Source organism: Brienomyrus brachyistius, chromosome 7 (genome assembly GCF_023856365.1).
Source record: "Brienomyrus brachyistius isolate T26 chromosome 7, BBRACH_0.4, whole genome shotgun sequence".
NCBI lineage: Eukaryota > Metazoa > Chordata > Actinopteri > Osteoglossiformes > Mormyridae > Brienomyrus > Brienomyrus brachyistius.
In genome coordinates this window covers 22624844-22651321 of record NC_064539.1, presented here as the reverse complement: position 1 = coordinate 22651321, position 26478 = coordinate 22624844, and the positions used below count along the sequence as shown (strand labels likewise).

The following is a 26478-nucleotide window of genomic DNA, read 5'->3' as shown; positions in this document are numbered from 1 at the left end:
CACTGGCTTTCACTGGAAGACAAACTGTAACATGAAGCCAGTAAACCTACAGATTCCTCTCATGGTGCTCAACTGCTTACTGAGGAGGAGAAACACTTTCGATGCTGAGCAGGCAGCTGCACCAGCAGCCATACTCACTGTTAATAGCTTGTATAGAGTGACTTTGTAATCACATTCATTGTACGCAGTTATTTAAGTTGTCGGTTTCCTTTTCATCTGCACACTAAGCAGCCCACATCAATAACTCAGCCTCTAAGCACTTGTTCAATAGCAGAAATAAATAAAGGCTTTAAAAAATCAATTTGGGGTTGTTTATCCAACAACAACTCCAGAAACAAGGGGAAGAATCCAAAAACCCCACATAGAACACGTTACAGTTCCAAAATACAACTGATGTCACCCAAAAATGTGCAAAGGAAAGAATGACATCACTGGTAAATCCACAAAGTGGCGAGCCTTTCCAACTGGTGCAATGCAGACTGTTTCTCAAATTCATAAAAATGGGTCAAATTGCATTATTACTAAGTTTATGACAGAACGGGGCGTCACCTGAAGCGATAGTTCAATAGAAAAAAAAAGCGAAGAAAAAAAAAAAAAAAAAAGAGTCTAACAGCTTTTAATAGCACATAAAATCATACAGCCTTTAAAATCTACTTCAGATAATCGTGCATTTCCTGAGCCCGGTAAACAAGCCTCTTTTCATCAATAGGAAGCTCAGAGAAGATGTGCCCTGGAGGCTGGCTGGCCAGCAGGCAAAGGGAGAACATGCCATTCAGGCTGTAGTCCATACAGTCGGCCATTTCAGGCATATCAGCAGGATCTGAGGCACCTGGGAGGCTGCCTGCCATAGCGCAAATTCAGGGGACACACAAGTAGCCAACAGCGTAATCCACAGCAAACCAACAAGCTAATGCGTGGAGGCTTCCACCGCAAGAACAGCAACGGTTAAAAAACTTGCGCATATGTGCATTATATTGGCAGAGGTAGACAGCCCACTAAAAGGCACTGTGTATCTTCCAGCCCCAGTAATATATTCGAAGGAGCCATGTGAGAAGCAATTTGCAGCCTAAACCTAACAAATCAGTGTTTGTCTGGTACAGCAAGCTGTGAGTGGCTGAGAGTGATGTGCTTAGCATGGTCAAAATTAAGTGAACTAACGATAGAAGCCCTGTTTATTGAGGTTTCAGCCCTTAAATGACACCAGTGTTCAGCTCATGACAGTTGCTTTACAAGAGTGGTTTTGGAAGAATCTTGTAACGCTTTCATGGTTGGTCTGTCTATGGTCTAAACAAACACCGTTCAAGGCAGGGACAGGCTGCACGGTGAACAGATGGGGAGTTTGGCAGTAGATGCATTTTTTTTTTTTAATTAAAAGAAAAACAGCCTGAATGGAGAATAACAATCATGTTGGCTGTGATAGACTTACAGGGGGTACTCACCTGATCAAACAATCAAATCCTCTCACCCAGTAACAAAAGGTAGGCCTGGAATATGGTCTGGAAAAAGGCGGGCCACTCTCCGATGCCACCTACCATGAAAACCGAAGAGAGCTGAAGCCTGGGGAGTTTGGGGACCGTTTAAAGTACGCTACACGAATGCAGCCGCCTCCTCCCTGCTGTCTGCCTGTGTTAGGAAGGAGAGGTGTGACCAGGACCCATGCTGGGAGCGGGAGATTGCTTGAGCACACGGACAAAAATCGCAAACTGATTATTACCAAAACTCCATCCATCTGTTTTCATACAGATATACTTCTCTCTCAAATCCCAGCTTCCTGTAATCACCGCAGAGAGGTACCTCAGGGGTACCACCCATCTGACACCATACACGGAGATTCCCAAAATGGGAGCAAGCCAGCGTGGAAGCAACCGATCTACCCAAAGACACGGTTATGGAGAAAACCCTGCCTTTAACCCTAAGAGAAGGCAAAATAAACTGGGTCATTACTGCAGCAATAATAATTTAAGAGAACAGAAAGACTCCTCGATTAAAATGATAGAGATTCCACGGATTTTCTGTTTTGCGAGTCAGTGTGGATGACTCCGCAGAGACACATATAACCCACTTTCATTGCCATACTCACTGTTTATTGCCGTGAGCACAGTAAGTCCACAAGAATTTTTTTGTACATAATTTTCAGATTTTCTCCTGGCACCTGACAGAGGGAGTTTCCAATAAATAAAAATGGAAACAGCTACTCAGCCTCCCGTAAACTCGGTACTTCGTAAAAATGTTAATTAAACTGAACTGATCTGAATAAGAAGTAAGGTACAGAGGCACCATAAACAGATGGTATCAGGAACAGAAAATAATGATGCAGGAATTCTGCATGAGCAATTACCATCACACACATTCTTCACAGAAAAGCTAGTTTGGATTTCACATTGTCATAAATCACAGCCTACAGAGTACAATATTCAATATGCTAAACTGTTTGTGATATTAAGCACAAATTAAAAAGATGATCATTGCTTAAGCTATTGAGTTTAATTAGAGAAATGATCATTGTGAAGCTATTGATTTTAACAGATCTATCACTAAATTAAGACCCATGATGATAAACAAAGACCCTCATCATTTTACTATTGTACTGTAACACAAAGTCAATACAGAAATGTGTAAGACTGTGTAAGAATGTGTTTTAGAACTAAAAACTGACCAGCACTCTGACCCCAGTGACTCCCTAAGAGAAAGGGGACCCTGAAACAGGAAATGCTCACAGGTCACTGTCAACTGCTGTCCATCACAGCACGTCAGTATTCTCCTTAATGTCACTCACAGATGCATACATATGTAGGCCAGCATTTCTCAGTGCTGATCGCCCTGTCACCAGGGCATGCTCAGTCCATGAGGGTCCACACCACACTGCTCCCTCCCCCCCCCGAATGATCTGCACTTCAGCACAGTAATCATATGCAGGACCACATCTTGGCAAGCACAGGCTCCATAAGTTACCTTAGAGTTTGTAGGCTGTTGGAGCTGGTGGAGGTGAGGCCGGGAAGTTTGTCACTGCAGATAAAATTGATAAATTGAAAGTTTTCAGAGACCAAATCGTGCAACACTTCTGTCCAGGATTTTCTGATATATATCATGTTAATCATACCGTGAAAATGTTAAGGTATTTACTGACAAATACGATCATATGAAATCAAAACAACTTGTAGCTTCTCAAACCCTCAAGCCCCACCCCACATCCATCATTTTCTATCACGATGATTGGTGTTTCGAGGATTTCAGTCTGGCATAGAACATGTTCGCTTGGCTCCCAGCTCCCCCCAAGGATGTGACCCGGGGTCCTCCAGATCGAACGCATCGCTCATTCTGCTTCCCTCTCCTGGTTCTCTGGAATCCTCTTGGAATGCGTATCTGGATCCACGGCCAACATTCCACCAATGGCCCGACAGATGCATCTGTAACATGTGAACGCGTTTTTAAATCTGTCAGCCTCCACCACAGGTCCGGTCAAAACACAGGGGCATGGTCTGCGTGAGAAAATGGAAAATGGACAAAGATGCAATGCACCCGGTCAGCCCTCTGGTCTAAGCCTTTGTATCTTTAAAAAACACTTTAGACCCCTCACGTGCTCAGCTTTGTTTGGTTTGAAAATTTCACCCCAGGTTTCACATTTATATTTTAAAGAATGTCAGTAGAATGCCAAACACGTCACTCATAAGACAGTGTTATCTTTTGACAATTTCAAAAGAAGCCATATCAGATTATGGCAAGAGCAGATTATGGTAAGAGCACTATCTTTTGTAATCAATTACCATGAACGTTAAGTGCAGGAAACCAACTGACGTAACAGTAAAGTGAGGTGTTATTTATGCATTTATCCATATGTTCCTATTAGGAGGAATCAATCCCTGTGTGAGCTGGGAGATATGCTCTTCCACGCATTCCACACATTCCTGCATCCGGACAGCATGCAGCTCCTGCAGGCTCCAAAAGTTACTGTGTTTTCCTGACATTTGTCAGTGATATCGTGTACAAGGACCAATGCCTAATGTACCAGACTCATGCCAGCATTTCTTAAATTCACAGGCTAGCAAAAGAGCAGAGAGCAGCGAATACATCTGGAGAAGATCCAGGGGTCTGGAGGCCTGGGACTGGACCCAAGCCAGAGAAATGCTCCCACATTCTCGCAACCTAACAGTGGCACCCCCTATAGATTCATTTCAATGGCAACCTCTAACCACACAGTCACAAAGCCAAACACTCCCCACACACACAATGTCCCACATCTTTCTTGATCCTATGCACTTCAGATGAGAGAATAAGAAGTTTCCTCGATAACTCAGGCAACAATTCAGATGCAACAGAGAGCCTGCAATATATCAAAATAATCCAGCTGCACAAATTAATGCCCTAAAATGACAATATGAATGACAAAACTAATTTAGTTAGCAAGTGTTCTACATGTGGATGTGGGGGAGATGAGCGATGCTAAACTGGGATCAATCCCAGTTCTGGCACAGCTTGAAGTTAACATTTCGAAAATCCACAGAAAAACAACAGGTTAATTAAGGTTGTACACGTTTAACAATGATACATGATGCAAGACTTGAGGTTAAAGGTCAGGCGCTGTTCTGAGAAACAGTTGTTGATTAATTACAAAAAGCAAACAGGAAGTCACTTTCGATGAATTACCTAAGGAAGCTCACTAAGATTGGTGTTAAAGCTTCTTATCAACATGCAATTTATCATCAAAAGAACCATTTATACGTCATAAACTGTTTCTGCATTAGAGAGCTTCGGATCTGCCTTCCGTGTTTGCCTTCACAGCAAAGGAACGGCTGTTGGTCAGAATTCCCATTTGATTTGAAATGCAAAGCCAATGCTGGCCTCTCAAACTGCACTGCACGCCCAAATAGGTGAGACTAGATTGGGCAACACTAGCCACATTTGTCAGACTTGCAACAACACATAGTTAAGTGCTTATGGTCAACAATGTTGGATCAGTTCTAATGAAAAGCCATGGCTGCTACACTCAGCAATGCAACTGAACAGCAGGATAGGTTCATCCCAAGGCCCCTCAAAAGGTGTTTTAATACATTAATCTGAAACCTAACGTGGCAGAAACATCTGCATGTTTACTTCAAACAAGAAAGAGATCAGTAATTGCTTATTAACTGGCAATGACAAAGATCCAATGCTGTATAAACCCCTCATCAAAGCAGTCAATTAAATCTATTTCAATTAAGCTCAAAAAACCTGCAGCAGTGTTTACAAACGCTATAATGACAAAGGTGAAGACACTAGGATTAAAAATGCAAAGTAAATGTTAGCAGATTTAGAAAATAATTTTGTAATAATGCAATTTTCCAAATAAAAACATGAAAAATGTTAAATTAAATGAAACATGACAAATATTTAAAGTAATATCCAACATATTCGTTCATATATTTCTTTGAAGACAATGTGACAATCATACAAAGGAAGACCACAAAGTGAACAACAATTTAAAAGCTGTTTGAATTAGCCATCTCAGAACCCGCAGTTCTAAGCCCATTACCGATTGCACCGTTGTTTATTTATCACAGGTACACTGCACATGTGGTTTAGAAGTGGCTGAAAGTAAATGGTGTTGGATTTTCTTACAAGAGTTCTTGCAGCTTGAATATGCCAGTTTCCCAATCCAACAGTCATAAAGAACATTAAACAAAGCTAATTATAGGTGAGAAAACATCTTAAAGACACTGACTGCTGGCTTCAAGTTTCCGTATGGAAAAAAAATATATCCCGCTGTTATGAGATTCAAGTTAAGTTTAGCTGATCACCTATGGGGTGCTATTTGAGGATGTTTCGGGAATAAAAGGCAGCCACCAACTATTACTGCTCCATTCTTTCTAGAGCTCGTCACTGAATGGCCTTGTTGCCTGCGGTTGGATACCTGCTCCTTCATCAGGCCTCCACACGATCCAAAAAGGCTTAATCTACTGTACCAACATCAACTCTTCACAACCAAAAGTATAGAGATACATGTCAACATCACAACTACCTGCCAAATCAATCAAAGAATCATTACATGTTGTGTGCATATGTTTTTTTTTCCCCCTGAGCAATGAAATTGCGTGTGAAGTAAGCCCAAAGGAGTGCCACCCAGTGGACAGGTGTTGTCACATCAGGGTCACTCGCCCTGTCCTTCTACAGTCCTTCCCTTGACTTTGTCCTTGTAATGCACCTCAGGTAGGTTCCTCAGTCGTTCTGCTGCCTGGAACGACAAGTGAGCACATAAACACACACTTAGACACATGTTCAAACCAACAGCACAGACCTTTGAATACTGCATTGCAAGAAACAATAATTCAATGCACACTATCCTTTGGTTAATGGACAGAAGCAACCACCCCTCCATTATGGGTAATCATACAGAGTCATTAAACAGAAAGGCTGAAATGGGAAGGATACTGCACATCACAAGTTGTTCTGCGACCTACAGTCTGAGGTCAATTTAATCAACATCACGTTGCCATTTCTTAAAGGTCAGCTTTCCATGTGTTCCGCTGTATTGCACTCCTTAGCAGTTCCTGCAAAACTTCAAAGCCACATGCTTATATTCAAGACAGCACCTGCATCACACCTGGGTGAAGGAATGCCTGCCCCACCAGGGGTTCTCATAGACCAGAGAGAACTGCTACTTGCAGCCACACATTTAGTGCCTGAACTTCGCCAAACAGGGACCCTGCAATTGGTCTACAAGGCAAATATGAGTTGCCATGAGCCACAAAATATAGCCAATCTCTGTTCCGAGCTGTTTAATCCACACCCCCCTTCCTTTCGATCCCACATCGCACATGAAAATAAGCCTGAGCCAAGCTCATAAGTGCAGTGAACTACCCACCTCTGCCCTGCATAATAAATACAACATCATGTTTAAACCAAAAATGGGTTTATATGTGGGGGAAGAAAATGACATGGAGTTCCAAGGAAATTATGGGTCCCCTCCATCCCAAATTAACCTATTTGTCTACAGAAGGGTTATTCTATCATGTCTTGCAGGCTACATAATAAGTCTGCCTAATAGCAGGTGTTACAAGGGACCATCAGCGACATGCACCCAGTCAGCAGGTACCGCGAGATAAACCGTTCAGCCAAAGTACTGCATCTCACAATACTAAACCTTCTTGCCTGGGTTCTAGGTTCATGATGAAACAGGGGGACTCTGTTATAGACATAAATAGCTACCCTGCATTTTCCTGGTCCTACCTGATGGCAGTTCATTAGTTATTATTATCAGTGCCAAGGGTCTCATCAAGCCTTAGAAGAGGTATTTAATTGTATGAAGCCATGTGATTACATGTCCAGGACTACTGTCAATCACTGGCTTTAAATAGGCTTGATCAGAAGCCTTTCCTTCAAGCAACAGTAGTACGTAGAAACCATCAGGGGGCTCTCTTTAAAAGAAGAACAAGGCTTAGGTTGAATGAATCATACTGACATTGCTGTGGGACCACAAAAGAATGCAACTGGAACACTAAGATGACACGACAAACAGTCACCCAGCAGAAGTACTTCATGCCTACAAGAGGTTTCCATCAGAATTCTCTCAATGGCTCAGAGGCATAACTCTGGAGGGAAAGAAATCATAGCTCAACAAAAATAAGTTTATGGAAATATCATGGGGGATGGCAGAGCGTGTGAAGTGGTGTTTACTGGAAGCTCACCTGCTCAGGGGTAAGGTCCCGTTGCTCCAATGCCAACATCTCATAGCCTACCATGAACTTGCGCACGGAGGCAGAACGAAGGAGGGGTGGGTAATAGTGGGCATGCAGTTGCCAGTGACTCATGTCCTCCTGTAGATATGGCCCTGTGGGGGCCCCTGTGGGAAAGAAAAGCCATCACTACCACTAGGAAGGTACCTTAACACCCTTGGCAATTAATCAATTTTATCTATCTAGAGACTGAAAGACAGGGGGCAGCAAAGTCCAGGGTCAACACAGAGCTCAGATTCCCCCCTCCAAGAATCAAATGTCAAAAAAAAAGACAAAACAACCACAATCCACTCTCGCTCACATGCTACCCCATCCTGTAGACCCAGCTAAACTCAGCAGACAGTCTGCAAATATTAAGATATAAAACAGTTATGAGAACCAGTGGTTTGGCATGGGTCCCAGGCCCAATCCCCCTCTCATCCCTATGTTATGGAAGAAAAGCGTATCACCCAAGCTGAGTTGGGCTCAGCCAGAGCCGCAGAAACACTCGGTCATTTCCTCCAATGACATTCTCAGCCCAAACTATTAACCTCCTGTCCCAAAGCTGCCTTCAACCCCATTTTCTTCCTCCAAGTTGCTCCCCAACCAGGACAAAAACTCTTTGCGCAAATTGCTCTGCCAGTTTCTAAGCAGGGAAAAACCCATGAACTGTGGCCGACCCTTTCTTGTTTTATGCCAGAGATGATGAACATCAACAAAGCTCATTGTCTCTGATTAAATAAATATTATGTGCAGTTAAAAAGTTGAAGACTAAAAAACATACAATAAAATGGGGTGAAAATCTGAACTCAAAAATGACCGCAAAACACTGAAAAATATTCACATGCAACTATATTATACATGTATACCTACATATATATATATATATATATATATATATATATATATATATATATATATATATATATATATATATATATAAAAAAATATAATTACAAGTATTCCCCGCTTTGCAAACATTCACTTTACGCCACAAGACCTATATTAGCACTTGTTTTTGCTAACTGAAAGAAATCCAAAGAAGATTTTCATTTTTACAAAAAATTGAAGTTAACAAGAGAAAACCAAAAACAGCGTTTAGGACTGCAAATATGACGCCAGTGAAAATTCCTATTGCCTTGTGACACTGTAGCATTACTCACATGTTTGTGGTGATGCTAGTGTAAATAAATCATCTGCATTGCCAGTCATATAAAAGTAAAGCACATACAATTGTGTACAATACAAATTACATGATAACTGTTACTGGTTCATGTATTTATTACACTGTGCTCTTTTCATTTAGGCTAAACCATATAGCCTAGTTGTGTAGTAGGCTATACCCATATAGGATTGTGTTAGAAGAGTATGACATTCTCACTACTGCAATATCACCTAATGAGGCATTTCTAGGAACGTATCCCTGTTAAGTAACACATAACTGTACTGAATGAATAAATGAAACTACATTGATATACTATTTCCATTTTATATAGGTGGTATATTTATCCTATCATCCCTGCTTTTACTACTATATGTTAGTTTTAATTTGGCATTTGGTAGGAAATTCTTTGGGTCTGGGAACGGTCAAAGAAATGTCCCATATAAACTAATGGTAACTGCTTGTGTTTTACGTCATTCCAGTTTACAAAAGGTTTCATAGGAACGCTTTACTCCGATGAAGTGGGGGATACCAGTATACAGTGGCTTAAGAAGCTGTCATTAGAAGGTTGGCAGTTGAAATCCCAGGGCTGGCACAGTGATGTCACCGTGGTGCTGCTGAACAACGGCCTTAAGCCCCAAATGCTCTGAGTGACCCGGCCTTCTCAAGTGTACAGGTATGGCCAAAAGTTGTGTCAGTGACACATATTTTGTGTTTCAAAAACTCCAGCACTTCAGAATTTTTTTATGTGTTTATATGATACACTGCAGAACAATTATAAACAATTCATAAGTTTTAAAGGCTTTTATTGGCAAATACATCAAGTTTATACAAAGAGTTAATATTCACTGTGTTGACCCTTCATACCTTATGCAATTCATTCTGGCATGCAGGATATCAGCTTCTGAGCCAAATCTGACTGATCATGATCCATTCTTGCCTTGTTAGAACTCGGAGTTGACCACAATTTGTGGGCTTCTGCTTGTCCACCTGCTTTTTGAGGACTGACTGGAGCTTCTCAATGAGATTAAGATATGGGAAGTTTCCTGGTCACAGATCCAAATTTGATCTCCGAGCCACTTCGTTGTCACTTTTGCCTCGTGACATGGTACTGCATCATGCTGAGAAAGACACAGATCATCACCAAATTGTACCTGGATTGTTGGGAGAGGTTGCTCTTGGAGGACGTCTTAATAAAATTCCTTATTCATGGTAGTGTTTTTGGGCAGAACTGTGAGTGAGGCCACTCCCTTGGATGAAACAACCCCACACATGGATGGTCTCAGGATGCTTGACTGTTGGCATGATACAGGACTCGTGGTAGCGTTCACCTATTCTTCTCCAGACAGTCAATTTTCCAGATGTTGGGTGGGGACATCATCAGAGAAAGTGACTTTGCACCAGTCTTCCGAAGTTCAAGGACTGGACAGCAGTGTTATTTTCTCTGATGAAGCCCCCTTCCGACATTTTGGCACACGTGGGAAAAACTTTCTTCTTTCTAAGTTCATTCTTAGAGAAATGGAGTTGGATCTGAATGTGCCTGAGCAGCTCATTCTCAGTCTATGGCTTCAGTGTGCGTGTTTGTTTATCCTGGGGCACCCCGCCTCTCACCAACCCAGACGCTCGTTAAGCCTCCTGAGCTGCCGTGCAGTCACGTCCAAAGTAATTAGCACGCCGACATTAATGAAGAATTCCATGTTGATGTCATTCAGCTCCCAGAGGTGAGCTCTGGCATGCTACCTGCCCATAGAACCAGAGATGTGGCATGCTAATGGATGGAGTTCTCCCATCCCATTTTTGCCTGCTGTCAACTTCGGGGCGCTAGGGCTTACAGCAAGGGGACAAACAAGCCACTGGCTTTTGGCTTAAACTATTTCAAGTAAAGCTCAGGAGTCCATTTTCTTGTGGATGCAGCCTTCACATGCAGAGTATTTGTTCCAGTTATGTGAGTCTCCATAATTTGCCTCAACAGTCATCTCTTTCTTAGACAAATTAAATGAATTCAGTAAATCCGTCAATGTCCTGATTAAATTATTCAGTACAAATTGCACTGCATTACTGCTGAAGGGAAGACCATGGAAGTTATATAAATCCAAGAACATGTGATGAATTTCAGATCAGTTTCAGCCAACAGTGAAACTTTCTTTCATCTTGTGAATGGATGCCAGTCTGGGCAGTGGAGTGCTTGTCGATGGATGGTAGCTTTAAGAGAGACTTTGGGATCGAAGCAGGGCCAGGTTGTGAGAACCTGACATTCCGTCTTAGTTTCTGTCAGCTTCACAGCTTCAATGACTATATCCCACAGGATGGGGCTCCCTCTATATACCATCGCACCATGGCTGAGAAAAAGTTCATAAGTTCAAATCCTACTAGCCTAACTTAATCTACTTGGTAAGCAGAAACTGCTTTGTATAGAACTGTATAGAATATTTAGTTCAAAGCTATATACATTCCATATAGCAGTGCTAGACAGGAAGTATGATGTTTGGAAGCCAGCAATCCAGGCAAAAGGCTAAAATTACTGTAATGGCTTTTATCTGCACAACATCCCACATCTCTCTCTCTCGCACACACACAGGGGGTTCCACTGAATGAATATATATATCATACATACACATATATACATATATATATACACAAACATACATATACACATACACATATATATACACACACACACACACACACACACACACACACACACACACACATAAAAAAGGCCACATGGTCATAGATTATGACATAAATGAGTTTCACTGGGAAATTTCCCCAGAACATTGAAACAGTGACGCTATGAAAGGCATTTTTCTGGCAATGAACTGCAGTTAGCTTTTCTACACTATGTACTTTGTAGTTAGGGTACTTGTGCAGAGGCAGAAAGTCAAAAAACCATCTAGCGATTCAGAACATCAAATTTGTTGGTATCAGGAATTAAAGTGGTGGATCAACCTTAAAAAATGGAAAAATTACCTTTCTTGAACACCGTAACGGAACGTCTAATCTTGTCTTTCACATACATGGGAGTCTAGCTGGTCATGCCTTTCAGTTTTCAATTTTCCTTTAAGGGTGTGTGATTCAACAGCACTAAAGATTTATCAGGAAACCTCATTTTAGGGTTTTGGCTGATAGAAGGTTCCTCAAAGAACAGGGAAATAATGGGTCTGACTCCTGGCCAGAAGCAAGAGAAATGAAATAATCTGTGAAAGCAGAGTAATCTCAGGCGACTTTAGCCTCATATTTTGTCTTGAGTACATGGCAAAAAAACTGAAAGCAGCATCCCAAACATACATGTGCTTTCCTGACAACTCACATAGGCAAAGTGGAAACAAAAAATAAACTGGTTCTCAGGCCAGCTCATCAGCAGCTGTGCAAAGCATTGGTTAGGTAAGCGTTGGGTTTCATTACAGCTGTCACCCAGACATACTGACAAAATGCCCTCTGGTCTCATTCTCACAAAGCCAGTTGCTACAGATCCTACACTGGTGCCAGAGAGTCACAGGGAATGTACTGCTTTATTTCTGCAGTCTCCTACTTGGCTGAGGATGAAACAGCAGACGAGAGGGCACCCCTAACGCGTGGAAGCGGCTGAGAGGCATAGGGAGGCAAGCACAGGCAAACAAACACAGTTCAGCAAACTCCAGAGGCTTTTCTTTAAATGTCACCAAAGAGAGGACATGCTAGCAAAGTGGCTGGCTCTATATGTCAGCATGCTCGTTTAAAGCCGCCATGCACAGTCTCGTTATGGGTGTCATCCTCACCGTGACTTAACTGACTGCAGCCTAACTGTCTGCAAAGCCCAGCTGACTCATGGGGCTCGCAGACAGGAGTATTGGACTGCAGGGTTGGCACGGCAGAACCTGAATCTTTCTGGGGGAGGGGGCTTAGCTCAGTGCTTAGCTCAACTGTCTGAACAAGCTGTTGAAGCAACTGTCCTACTGCAACATTGCCTCCAGGCAGAGGACAAAGCTTAAACAGTCCCTTAGTGACTGAAGGCCATTAAATCCTCCATTTACTGCATCATGTGCAAAAAAGAAAATGGCATCTCAAAAATTTATGCACAGCAATCAAGTTCCCTTGATGGTGAGGTAAAATTCCAGATTTTTCCTGATTATCTACACTTCCTAGCCATTATGAATGCATTATTGTTCCTCCAGCAATGCAGCCACTCCTTGTAGTTTTCTTGCAACCTGCATCTTTCTGAGTCTCCGTAAGCCATATGCTTCAGCACTGAATGTCTTTCCATTTTACCTACGATATGACACGCTATATGACATACGTCCACCATGACACCTGGTGCTACTTTGTTTTTGGTTCAGCACGCACAATAAAGCAAATGAACGCAGTGTATTGCTCAGGCACAGCCTAAAATCACAAGTAGGTGTTCGACATGGAAAACATTCTGTTAATTGTGGATATGAGACAGTTGGGTCTAATGCTTTTTGCAGTCATAATTAGCAGTATGGGAATATATTGCTTTCTCAATAAGTTACACCATCACTAGAGAGAGAGTAGTGGATAAGACCTACACTGTCTCTCAGCAGGCAATTGAAACCAAGCTAAAAAAAATTATAATTATGGCAATGGGGGTGCTAATTACTACAGATATGCGACTATTCCAAATGGTCTTACCAGTTTTAATAACTTCAAAACAAATTTGGTTGTCCCTGCTGTACCAAAATTGCACCATTCTGTGAACCGAAAACTGAGGTTTATAGCAAACCATGAATTTTGTGATGGCTGCATCCCTACCTTCCACTGAGAGATAACGGGGTTGGCCTTTCAGGCTCACATTCTGTCACTGTGACGACTGAAAAGTCACGGTTCAATCAAAAATCCCGTACCCTGACCAAACCATGCTTTCCATAACACGAGGACTTGACAGGAAAACAAAAAATACAGACCACCACACAAGTAACAGACCCACCACTGCTTTTAAGATATAAATAAAACATTTTCTCATTTTTTTTGTCAACCAACTCTGCCTGGTTAGAAGATGCACAAATGAGCAATAACATAAACAGTAATCAAGCAGAGCATGAGTCACAGGCTCAACGGCAGGGGTCTCTGACAACAGTACACACATCAGCGGGTGAGGCTACCAATGATAACAGCATCGGCCATAAAACTACCCAGCCAGCTAGACTGTTTCACATCATTCTGAGCTGATGGGTCCAAGCTGGTGAGGTCTTAATACTCTATACCTTACAGTCTGATGAAGACAAATGGAGACAGCTTGATGCAGCAGAGATTAAAAAAAAAAAGAAGATACTCAACAGCTTTATGCAAAATGTGACCACACAGATGCTTTGATGTGTCATTTTCTTACCAAGAAATCCCTTGTGCAGGAGAGATCGGCCCAAACTTAAAATGAACAAAAGTAGTGTGGCCCAGTCTGAGTCACATCCCATCTGCTCCTGGGGAAGGTTATTTCAGGTCACAAGCCACCTGAGACGGTGTGTCACTCCCCGCAGAATCTCCTCTCCATCTCAGATAGGTCTCAAATGAAGTGAGACAGAGCTCACTCAAATGACTTTCTCTTCTATCCTTTTTTCTTCTCTCCATTTTCCCTGAATTGACAGCGAATGTTGGGTCCCAACAGGGACACATTTACTTCTAGATTTGTAGCTTCCACATACCTTAGCGGATGCTTCTAAGCTTCAGCCACAAGCTGTTGCGGACTAAAATAAAAGAATCTAAAACTCATCCAGACAAGGTGCCCTATGACTGCCCACCGGGGAGACCCTCCTCTCACAGACACTCATGCTCCAGACAGTGGGACATCGGTATGCAAGACAAATTAAGGCTAAAAAGAAAATAATCATCAGCATAACTTAAAAGCCAAATAAATCCAATTTAAGTGTTTTATAATAAAATGGCCTGTTGAAAGACAGTAGAGTAGCACAGTAGAGAGACGATTTGCTGCTGACTAGCAGTGCACCAGAATCACAGTTCAGACCCGTGGTAGGTGTGTATGACAGCATAGTAGTGAGTGAGTTTAACAAATCAGCCAAAACAAACAGTCTTTCTTTTAAGGTAGTTCTCACTTTCCACAAAGACTGTCTGCCATGTTGACGATGGGAACAAAGTAAGAAAACAGCTGTAGATGCAGGCAGAGTTCTAACGGGCTAATAACGGGCATAAAATGAAGATGAGTCTAGAAAGCTCTCTAAACATTTTCATTTTTGGTCTTGAAATATATTTCAATGGATTTGCTCAGCGAGTTTCACAAGTTCCATTACTGCCATTAAAATAATTGAGACGCTGCATTGGACCATTCTGCCGTCAGGGCGCTTGACAGCTGATTGCTCTCAGCAATTATCTTCCTGGAGACGACAATGGTGGAGCCTGAGTGGGTGACACGACCAAGCTTAATCACACAGAATTTTTCAAAAGTCAGAGAGGGGCAGAGATGAAGGATTAAACTGAGGAGCAGACTGCCCCAGAGGTAAAGGAACATACGGCTAAGGTACGTCGACAGGTTAATGTTGCCATCTTGCAAACTGCCAGCATAAGGCGGTCTGAAGCCACAAGTGAACAATTAACCAACGAATACATATCCCTTCATCTAATGTCCGGCCTTTTAAAATTGCACTTTTATCTAAGAATGATTCACATGCCCTCAAAATAGAAAAAAAAATCTATTCTGCAAAAAAATTCTTCATTCATGAATATCACACAATCTCATAATGTTGTTATATAAGTAAATGTTGCCCTTGGTTAAACAGGAGTAACCCTAGCGCCAAAGCAAGCAACAGAAGCTTCACTACCAAGAGGCCAGAGGTCGCACAGACATTCTGCTCTCCATTCAGCATTCTGCTATAATCTCAGAAAGCAACTCTTTGATTTAGCTCACTAAAACTCTCACCAAAGATGTGTGAAATCTAATAATGCTCTATTCTCAGCTTGCGGGGAATGCAATTTGTCAACCAACCAAGAATACATATCATTCTCAAGAGAATGCTTAAAACCAGAAATAGCTGTACCCAACAATTAATACCACTCACGTTTTTTTTTTTTTTTTTGCGCTACACTTAGACAATGTGGCCTGACATTCCAGGAAAATTACATAAATACAATTTCTGTACCATTTTCATCTCTTTCCCAACTGCCACAGGGTCAATAACCAACAAAGTTTAATAAAGCCTGCGGGTCATTTGCACTAATTTGGACTATAAACTTTAAGGCACACAAGCATAAGTTAATAACCATAAAAACATCACAGAGGACCCAGTCACCCACATGTTCCGCCTACTGTTTTCCACTAGAGCACACTGCACTGTCATGCTTTCAGAATGAAATGAAACCCAAAATGGGGCATAAAATGGAATGGAACAAAAAAAAAAGTGATGGGATACAGGGTGTATGGGACCAAACTAAATGCAGGATGTATGGGAACACAGAAGCAGAGCAAATACAAATGGAATTCAGATTATTCAGGCTAAAGCTGCAGTTTAACGACGCTGAACGGGCAGACTCTGGGATTGCTCATTTTCCACGTCCTGCCGTCAGCAGCCACGCAGGTACGAAGTAAAACCGGCCAACCTGCCGGGCTGTGGATTTGAGGAAAATCACGATCGTTATCCCATTTTCCCCTCGTATATTTTCTGACGCTCCTGTCAAGCCTCAGTGTGTCCCATTATAAAAACATAAAAGACAGGGGGAAAAAAATTAAAGCTGAAATAAGAGCGAGCGATTTAATGGAGCAATTTATCCCCTTCAATTTCAAAGGACCTTGCAGAGGACAAAGTGTGCTTTGCACAGGGGTTTCAAAAAATAAATAAATAACCATGGCCGCATGTACACCTTGTAAAATGCACAAACACAATCGCGCTCAATCGCTCTGCCAGCGGCAGTTCCCCCATTTGAAAAACACACGCATCAGCCATGAAACAGGCCCCGGTAAAGGCAACAGCACTGTGAGAAGTGCATCATCAGGGACCATGTTTACGAAGGCTAAGGGCACCCATGACAGCCCCCCTCCCCGCCCCAATAACAGCACCGCAGTACCAAAAGAGAACCAAGTCCCAGTTTTCTCCCATAACCATCACAGATGTCACCCGGGTGGCAGCAGCACCGTCGGAGGCACCAGGGATCACAGCCCTAAACATTAAGTGAGCATTAATGACACTTTATTTCTTGGGTCTCACGTAAAACAGAAAAGAATGCAGTATTAATGAGTTAATACAGAAAGATATGACTTGCTCAGTCAATAATGCATACATTTAATTTGTTACTTGGTTTATTTCACTGCCAGATACCATATTTATTCAGGCATCGTTAGATTGTGAACTGTCTCTTGTAAAGGCAAAAAAGACACATTTTGGGAGAGAGCACAACTAGATACCCTCAGAACGAAAGCATTGCATCCCCTGGAGAGCCCCACCATCCCCTCCCTCCATCAAATCCCTATTCCTCCTACACCAGCAAACCTCTACAATCTCTAGCCCCCCTACAGTACTCTCACCTTATTAGAAGTCCAACTCTGTGTAACTTGTCTCTATGTAATCGGATTCATCGTATATGCATCTGTGGCTGTCCTTTCATGTGCTGCCACTAAGTTACACTGCCTCATTTTTAGTGCGACTGCTCTCAAAACTGGCCCCAGATATTGGCCCCTCACCTATACAATGTTCCTGTGAAGCTTGAAAGACTACCCCAGCATCAATGGGCACGAGGCAGGGAACAACCCAGGATGGGGGGGCCAGCCCATCGCAGGCATAATTAACAGTTATATATAATTATATATAATGCACTTTTTAAAAAGAAATTCCATCAAGGTACGAGTCTGTTGTTAGCGCAATTTATCATTATACCTGTAACATAACCCCTAACTGTAACACAAGTTGATCAGCATAATCAGAAAAACTCAAAACTAGCCGTCATATTTTACAGTTTTCCACACCAGAATTTTAGAATACCGCGGTAAATACCGATATTGTGAAAATGTCTGTAAATATCATAGTTTCTAGTGCATATTGCCCAGCCCTAGTGCTGATCATTTCTTTGGGCTCTCTGGCACTTGCACACTCTGCCACAATAGGAAATGGTGGAATAACTTCCTGATTGCGATATGAAATGGTATTCTTAATAATTGCTACCTTTAACTAGGGATGTCCATTTCGGATTTATTCATCAATCGCTGTCGACACTAAGTGTGTGATATGAAAAAAAATTACTATTTAGAATAGGGCTGCAACAAACGATTGTTTTCAAAGTCAAATAATTCATTGATTATTGACACAAATAATCGATTGGTCGGATGAATTGGCCAATTACCAAATAACTCGTATTTGGTATCGGCTATCAGTTTTTAAATTCAGCTTGAGATTGTTTCATGCATTGGATAACAATCAAGACAAAGCTGAATATTTTATTGAAAATGGCACTCTCGATGAACATTCCTGTTGATATAAAAGATAAAAAACCCAATATCCATTTGTACTGTTAAAATTTAAAACCAAGGATAAACAATGTAGTAGCAATTAAATATACCACAACCACACCAGTTTTCCCTAAATCAAGCAAACCAAACAATCCATCTAAATTTAAATGTTAACAGTAAGGATAGAAATATGCATTCTGTGCTTTGTGCCTTCTGCTGTCTGTCTACACTCTGCTGTAACTAAATTTTACCATCACATTTCTGTATTGAAAAGGAGGAAAGTCAGCATGAGAAGCTGTTTAGGGCAAAATGACTGAAACACATGCACATACATATGCTGAATCGGTCCACACCTCTGAAGCTTACACACACACACACACACACACACACACACACACACACACACACACACACACACACACACACACGCCATTTGTACTTTGTATGAACAAAGTATACTGTATACATGACATCAGCATAACAGTATAAGCCAATACTAAGCAGTCTCTCTCTCTCTCTCTCTCTCTCTCTCTCTCTCTCTCTCTCTCTCCCTCCCTCCCTCCCTCCCTCCCTCCCTCCCTCCCTCCCTCCCTCCCTCCCTCCCAGATCTTCATCCAAACAATGTGTCTCTAAAGTTTGAAAACGATATGTGAAATTCTTTGAGTTATGCTAATAAAAGAAGTGCCTGTGGTGGTGGCACACTAGTCCAAAAACCATATGCATTCACCACACATGGAATACAATTAGTCCTCCTACTGTGCGGCACACGCAAGGTGTCAGTGGAGAGGTAATGACAGAGACAGTCCGAGTCAGGAAAATGAGCTGGGATGGCTTGACGAGGCCTCAGGCACCGAAACTATGGGCCCAGACTGCCCAGGGAGGCGTCACATGGTATGAAACGAGAGATGCTTGATGCAGCTTCCCTGCCACAACTTCTGACGTCACAACACTGCCAAGATCAGCCAGGCCTGGTGACAAATCCCTCAGCTAACGCCAGTCTCAGCAGGTCATATCCCTGTTATCACCTTGGCATTAACAGAGGATCCAGGAAGCACTTAACAATAAAATGAATAAAAAAAAAAAAAACGTACTTCAAAAACACAAGATCCCCACCGCTGCAGAAAATCCTGTAATCTGCAGAGTTGATCCCAATGTCCTTTGAGGATGAACACGTGACCAAAAATGTGTGCTGAGGCTGAAACTGTTCAATCAAGGACACGCAAATGTCTCATGTGGACTGAAACCAACAATCCTCAGAGGCTGGTTTCACTAAAGGAGAAAAAAAAATTAAGAAACCAGGTTCAGCTCAGCACCCTACCCCGAAATCCACACAGTCAAATGCAGTGTGTATGCACAGAACTGATGTTTATACAATAAATATTAAATGGTGGCGGTAAAATGAACGGATTTAAAGCGGATGGAGAAGTGACTGTCTGCTTATTAGTGTTGCAGTTGTTTTCTTCCACACACACATTTTGTGAATCAGAAGGAGTCTGCAAAGATGACAGTTTACATGATCTTCACTGCGAGCCTCACTAATTGTCGACAGAAAGACAAACTCTTCTAAATGTGCAAATGGAGAGTTTGGAGATGGAAATGGCATGAATTATTCACATGATGGCTCCTCTTAGAGCTGAAGATCCATAATGAGCACAACACCACTCAGGCACACAGGAAGCAGAATAAAACTAACAGGATGGGGGGTGATTATGTCATTGGCCACTAATGAACACATCCACCCGAATTCTGACATCAACAGAAGTGCATCAAACTGCCTAGTTGGGAGTGGTGTGATCTGGTTGGGATGAATACAGCCCATTGGATCATTAAATAACCTCCAGTGCCCTGTAGAGAAGATGGCGTGCAGAATGGTCAGACCTCGGGGTCAGCCTCCCTTTGCTAACAACTCGAGAACACAAAAAACTGCTACTTTTCACTTTCCTATCCATATACAACACCTTTACTCTAAAACTGCTTCATTTTACCTGTTTTCCAGGGCTACCACAGTTGAATACCAGACAAAACAAACGTCAGCAAATCCCATTTGTTTCAAAAGATTATATCCCAGAAACCTTTAGCTTCCATTTTAATTGTAGAACGTCACAATGTGTCATCCCACCAAACTGCTGCTTGTCTGACACAAACCAGCCTTTAAAAATGATTTTAGGCCAGTAGGGCCCGGTTGTTAAAGGAAAGACTGCTGAAATGTTTAGAAAAATCCCTTGGGAGAAGCCACATTCATACATATTCATGCAGGCATTTAAGCAGTGCTATCAGGTTGCCTAGGGGGGAGGGGGTATTACCCACGGCTCAGAGAACTAATAGTGCCTCGAGGGGCGGTGCTTCCATTTGCTGCTCCACCCCACCACCCAACCCCATGCCCCATCCACGTCACCGGCAGATGAGGCTCCAGGCAGTCACCTTTCCACATAGTGTCCTTACCATGCCAGCCCATGGAGTAGGGGAAGGAGACCTCAAACAGGTTGTCATATTTTGTCAGCAGTCTTTTCATTATGGACGCCAAAGCTGTAAAGGAGGAAGAGAAAGAACAGGCAGTGGTTCAGAATTGCAAAGCAGACCTGCATTTAGAAATACACTGAGCATTGTTTATCCAGTCAGGTGTCATTATCGCTGAAGGCACACTGCTGTCTGCTCGCTCCGTCAGCGAGCCATTTCTGCTCTGTGGCCACTCTGGGGGAAAAAAACATGACATCAATTTAACTTATCTTCTGCTCTGCCACACACGCCTACACACAGATAAACACATACCCACACACCCGCTCCAGGAATTAAATAACTTCCATCACTAAAAAGACAAGTGACGTAATTTTGAAAATCCACCGTCTGCCAGCAATGAGGGTAAATAAAGTTTGTCCTTCATAGGTAAAACCATATTTATACATTGTTTAAAAATCCCCAGCAAGGGCATCACTGCACAGGCGAGTTAAATACAATGAAAAGAGTCAGTCTGTCCCATTAAAACCAAGGACGGCGTAGACCACACAATGCATTTTTATATCTCTTCAATTTTCTGTCCTGCGCTAAAGGTTGACAAGGCTTTTTCTTCGTTTCATGGGCACCAACTGACAGAATTCCCAATTGTGATAATAGCCTCCGATGCCCAAATGTAAGGGGTGTTCAGCCACTTCTTATGAGAGACATGACAAAGAAAGTGTTTTTCCACAGTTGAAGGGGGTTCTTGGCTTCCGATCGATCCCATCATCAGCGGCACTGGACTGGAGCACGCTGCTGCGCGGTTGAAGGCCGTGCCTTTGGCGGCTCTTACTCCCTTTGTCAGTAACACAGGTGCATGCTAAGCTACTGCAGGCCCATGTGACCTGGCTACACAAACAGCCATTGCCAGCTCATCAACAGGGGGCATTAAATTAGTTTGCTGATCTACATCATACAGAGAAGCCAGACACAATTTCCCAGGGAAATCAGGTGCATCGTGTGTGTTATATATGCACATACGTAATTTGCACTCTTCTTGCTGACTTGCTTACCCAGGACACCGATGTGATCCGATGGTGCAGAGCAGCAAGCAAGCTCTGCATCCAGGAGTCTGAGAGGAGAGCTGCAGCAGTGCGAGTCACAAGTGTCCTCCAGAATAAATTAGTGAAGTTGTTTCAGTTATTTTCAGACATACTGAATCTTGTCTCTTACAAAACTCCCAGGAAGTTACATAATGCAATGCCCATTTCTGCTTTGAATGAGGACATCCATTTAGAATCTCGGTGATCAAAGTATAGTTGGACTGGGTGGCATCCATACGGCACTCAAGCACACTTACTCACATATGCTCAGACCTCTTTCTTTGTGATGACTTACTTCTCATTCTGTAAAGCGATTACGAATTCCAGACTCAATTCCGACAAGTCACATGAAAACTGTCACATACAAGACAAGGTGCTTTTCAATTTCCAACATTTAAATAAATGTTGTCGGTGTATCTCCGTGATGAATAAATAAAGTAACGGATGCAACTGGACAGCTTAGAACTTGCGGAGTGTGAAAGCATTCCATGAGAACTGCAAGCTATTAACGATTAACAGTACACACAGCTGCTGCAGACATTACACAAATTAGACCTATTCCTGTAAAACTTATCCGAGACCGGTTATATAACATTATTTAAACCATGTCATATTATTGAGACCTATACAGCTGGTTTACATAAAGCTGGAAGGAAATACATAATGCTTTTGAAGTACAAACAGCTGTTTGTTTTTTAAGCTGCTTAAGCTAAGTCTCACTTGCTGAAAATGTAAATAAAACAACCCAAACAATAAATTAGCCAGCCAGCTTTTTTTTGTACAATAAACACATTATCAACAACCACACACATTAATTCCAGCAGCTGCTGACCCTTTCTGACGGCACCATGAGCACTGAATGAATCACGATACCAGTACAATCGACTTGCCAAAAAAATCCGTTTTATTTCCGGGGCATATTAGGAGCACAAGAAAAGAGACACATCAAGAATAATCCTTACAAATAAAATTTCAAAAAAAAATTGTGGCCGGGTAAAAAGGTCCTGGCTAATGCAGCTCATGTAGACATATGCTCTTGATGGGCTGGGTCCAGCCCTCCTGAGCGTGACCAATCAGAACAGTGCTCTGAGAAGACCTATAAGAGCCCCTCTGAGCTGTACAAATCAGAGAAGCTCTTCCGAGTGCGGCGTGCAGCGGAGCGACCCTTCAAGCACCTACTCGGAGTCAGTGTCCTCGAACTGCCCTCAAACTTGAGCCCTGTGACGCTTTAAAGGTCTCGCAGCACCTTGCGGCACAGAGCAGAGTTGCAGCAGGGATGCTACACAGAGACGCGGCAGACAGACGCTGACCCGACAGCACCTAACTGCAGCCAAGTAGGCACTATGGGGTCTTGCGGCAAATTGGCCTGCAGTGTGGCTTTAATTACTTTCCTCTGACAGAGTGGGTAGGAGGGGGCTAGGGGGTGGAGCCTGCCTGACACCATCCCGATAGCAGCGGCTTCCCGACGGCCACATCCGTCATTTCTCTGACATTTATTTACATTCTGGATTAAGCCTGTCAGGGCTGAGGCACTGACAGCCAACCCATTGAGAACTCACACCTCCATGACAGGAATAGTTATCAACTGCCGCAGATGCCTGTCACCAGTCCCTCCATCTGGTGTCACCGGCAAGGCTGCAGTAAACAGATACGACGGGGAGGGGGTTCTTTATGCAGAGAGGGAAATGCAAAAGAAGTCAAGAGAAGCACGAATTACATATTTAAAAAAAAAATAATAATAAGAGTCGGAATAAAACACAGTGCTTGGTGTGTGCCTGGTCTCTACAGCTGTTAGTGTACTTACTGTGCTAAGACAAGACTAAAATTCAAAAAGTCGGGGGCCTACCAGGCTGACTGGTTAGTTTAGAGAAGAAACATTACTTAGAATAAGCAGTATGTGCCAGATCCTTCAAAAGCCACCTCCGTTCTTAGGATCAATAAACACATTTTCATCAAATACACAAACACCATCGTATATATTAAAAACGGATAACTTACCCATACAGACACAACACTAAAAATGTGACTTCACCTACTGCAGACATTTATGCAGTTGCTAAAAGCCAAGTACCAACCAGAGAGTCCGCCATTTATCACAGGAACCTTATTTATGCCACTAGGTGCCTACAAAAGGTGATGGGAAACCACTGGCATTGGCTATAATATCCAGAGGCTGGTTTATAGATAAAGCTCAGGGAGAGGAAGAGTATTGGGTCACATTGACTGCCAATCCACCACCAGTCGGCAGCAAATTAAAAAGTTAATTTGAACTAAAACATGGAAGACTGAAGTGGAACATAATAGATCAGCTGTAGTAACTGCAGTGTTGGTTGTGCTTTTCATGCCAGATTATTTTTCAGTACAACTTGCTTCCTCCGCATATTCAGTATGATATGAGATATGACACGGCCTTACCCTCTCTCTCCTGGGAGGTGAGGTCCGGCAGGCGTAGAACATGGCGACGGGGCAGCAGCATTGTCTGGAAGGGCCAGGAAGCCCAGTAAGGCACCACCACCAGCCAGTGCTCATTTTCCACCACCACTCGTTCCTGAGGAGGGATCAGAAACACATATGACAAGGACACCTGCGTGCTGAAGTCACACACCTTGAAATAGACTTCACATAGAGAGGCAATTTAAACGAAGGGCCCTCAGCCTCAAGCATTGCCTATAACCATTCAAGAAAGCAATAAATAAACAAAGGAGCTGCATGATTTAAAAACAGGAGGGCACAGAGCAGGATGAGATCCTGGATAGTGAAAAGCGAATATCAGAATGAGTCCACTCTTGGCAGGGTCAATGACAGCTGTAACTGGATCTCAAGGATCTGGCTGAGGAGCAGACTGATGGCAAATGTTGGGTTTGTACGGTGGGGTGGGGGAGCAATGATGGATTACACTGTGCGTTAGGTTGACAGGTGCCAACAACAGCATGTGCAACGGCGAAGAGAAGCAAACCGCCACATCTAACATCTGTGCAGCACCAAGTGTGCAAAAGAGACAGTCTCTCTCTCTCTCTCTCTCTGACACACACACACACACACACACACACACACACACACACACACACACACACACACACACACACACACACAGTGAGGCTATGAGATGAGAACAGAAACGGGTCCCTGAACATGAGCAGGCCAACAAAGACACTGGGGTCCAGGGACTGCACTCATTGGTCTGCAAGTACTTCCCGCAAATGAAAATTCTCCACGCAAAACTGGGCTTTACATGTGGGTTAGTCCAAATCAAGCTGGGAGAATAAACCATGAGATATTAGACACCTTGCACTCTGACCTCTGATAATGAGGAAACAGACTTGGTCTTTCATGTAATTTCCAATGCTTTCTTTTGTCAGGGTAAAACATCTCTACCGTTCAGTGACATATTTACATGATAAAATGCTTGTTTAGACCTAGACACCCGCAGTTTAGTGTATTCTTACAGTCACATGGTTTTCCTTTATTGCAATACAAAGTCCTGCTATAATGCAAAAAAAACACTTTTTTCTTTTCAATCACCCAATATATGACCAGAAACCTAAGAAACTGTTAAATGCTGTTCCAGACAGCTGCCTGAGTAAGCTATCACAGAAATCACTGTCCCTCATATGAAGTGCGGGCGCTCAGCATAGCTGTTTACACAGCTTTTCCCATGGATAACATCGGCTAACTTCTCGGCAGTCACATCCAAGCTGTGGTAATGGCCCGGCAAACATCTGTTTTGGTTATGGACGTTTCTGAGAACACCGAGTGCCTGCTTACGTTCCACACCTGGGGTCTCTGCCCTTTGACCTGAGTGCCCGATAACGTTGCCATGGTGACGGGTGATGCTGTCCTCTGCTGTTTGAAAGAAAGTCAGAACCACAGTTTCTGTGGCCTGCTCAGATAAGTTTGCAAAAAATGGCATCTGTAAAGTGCAATTATTCATGTGATTACATTCACAATTAAGTATGCGTGCTAGAGCACCAAAGTGCTGTAAGGAGTAACAGCGGTTGCCAGAGAAACTGCACTTTGCCTCCTGCATTTTGCAAAACGGCTTTTGTAATATTGCTTGTCCAGTACATGATGAGGGTGAATTATGCATCAGGTACTTTAAAATTAACTAAAACTATTTTTTCGAAAAGAAATTAAAAGCTGGGGAAAACACTGGTTTGAATCTAATTAACTGCCTGGAAAATATCCCAGATGTTAGACGCGGCAGCACAGTACACAAAATGAGAGGAGCTACCAGGACAGGATGCTAGTCCAACATAAAGAACTTTCCATAAGAAGCAATGTCCTGACACAGTTACTGGATGGCATTAAATATCTGTTGGTCTGACAGAAAATAAGTGCTAGAGCACCCAAGTGGGGGTACGGCCCATATAACTCTATAGCAGTGATTCTCAAACTCAGTCCTCGGGACCCACTGCCCTGCTTGTTTTCCTGCTATCCCTGCCCTACACACTGCTGATTACCTGGATCAGGTAAGGAGGGTAGTGGGTCCTCTATAGGAAAGCTCTATAGGAAAGGGCATGATATTGAACTGTGGCAAGAAATGAAACCTAGCAAGGGATGACCATGCAAAAACACACACAAACAGAGCAGAAGCAAGGTTCTCACCCCAAACCAACAGTCCTGACAAAATCAAATTAAATGTGCTTTGATTACATGATTAAAATTATTTAAAATCTGTCATTTTCACATTACAGCAAAGTTAAAGTTTGA

The 26478-nt window shown here is 42.7% G+C and overlaps 1 protein-coding gene across 5 annotated transcripts in view; it reads right to left on the bottom strand.

Moving 5' to 3' along the window:
• Positions 1-2062: 2062 nt before the first annotated feature.
• The window catches only part of galt (galactose-1-phosphate uridylyltransferase), a 69923-nt gene continuing 45507 nt past the window's right edge, over positions 2063-26478 (bottom strand). For 3 of the 5 annotated variants that reach the window (XM_049019046.1, XM_049019044.1, XM_049019047.1), the window contains exons 9-12: positions 24184-24316; positions 20654-20758; positions 7662-7816; positions 2063-6208 (exon numbers count right to left, since the gene is read on the bottom strand). In XM_049019046.1, the coding sequence (XP_048875003.1) occupies positions 6125-6208; positions 7662-7816; positions 20654-20758; positions 24184-24316 (477 nt within the window). In that variant the 3' untranslated portion in view covers positions 2063-6124. The remainder of the gene's footprint in view (positions 6209-7661; positions 7817-20653; positions 20759-24183; positions 24317-26478) is intronic. The other 2 variants (XM_049019048.1, XM_049019045.1) reach the window with 1 other exon arrangement.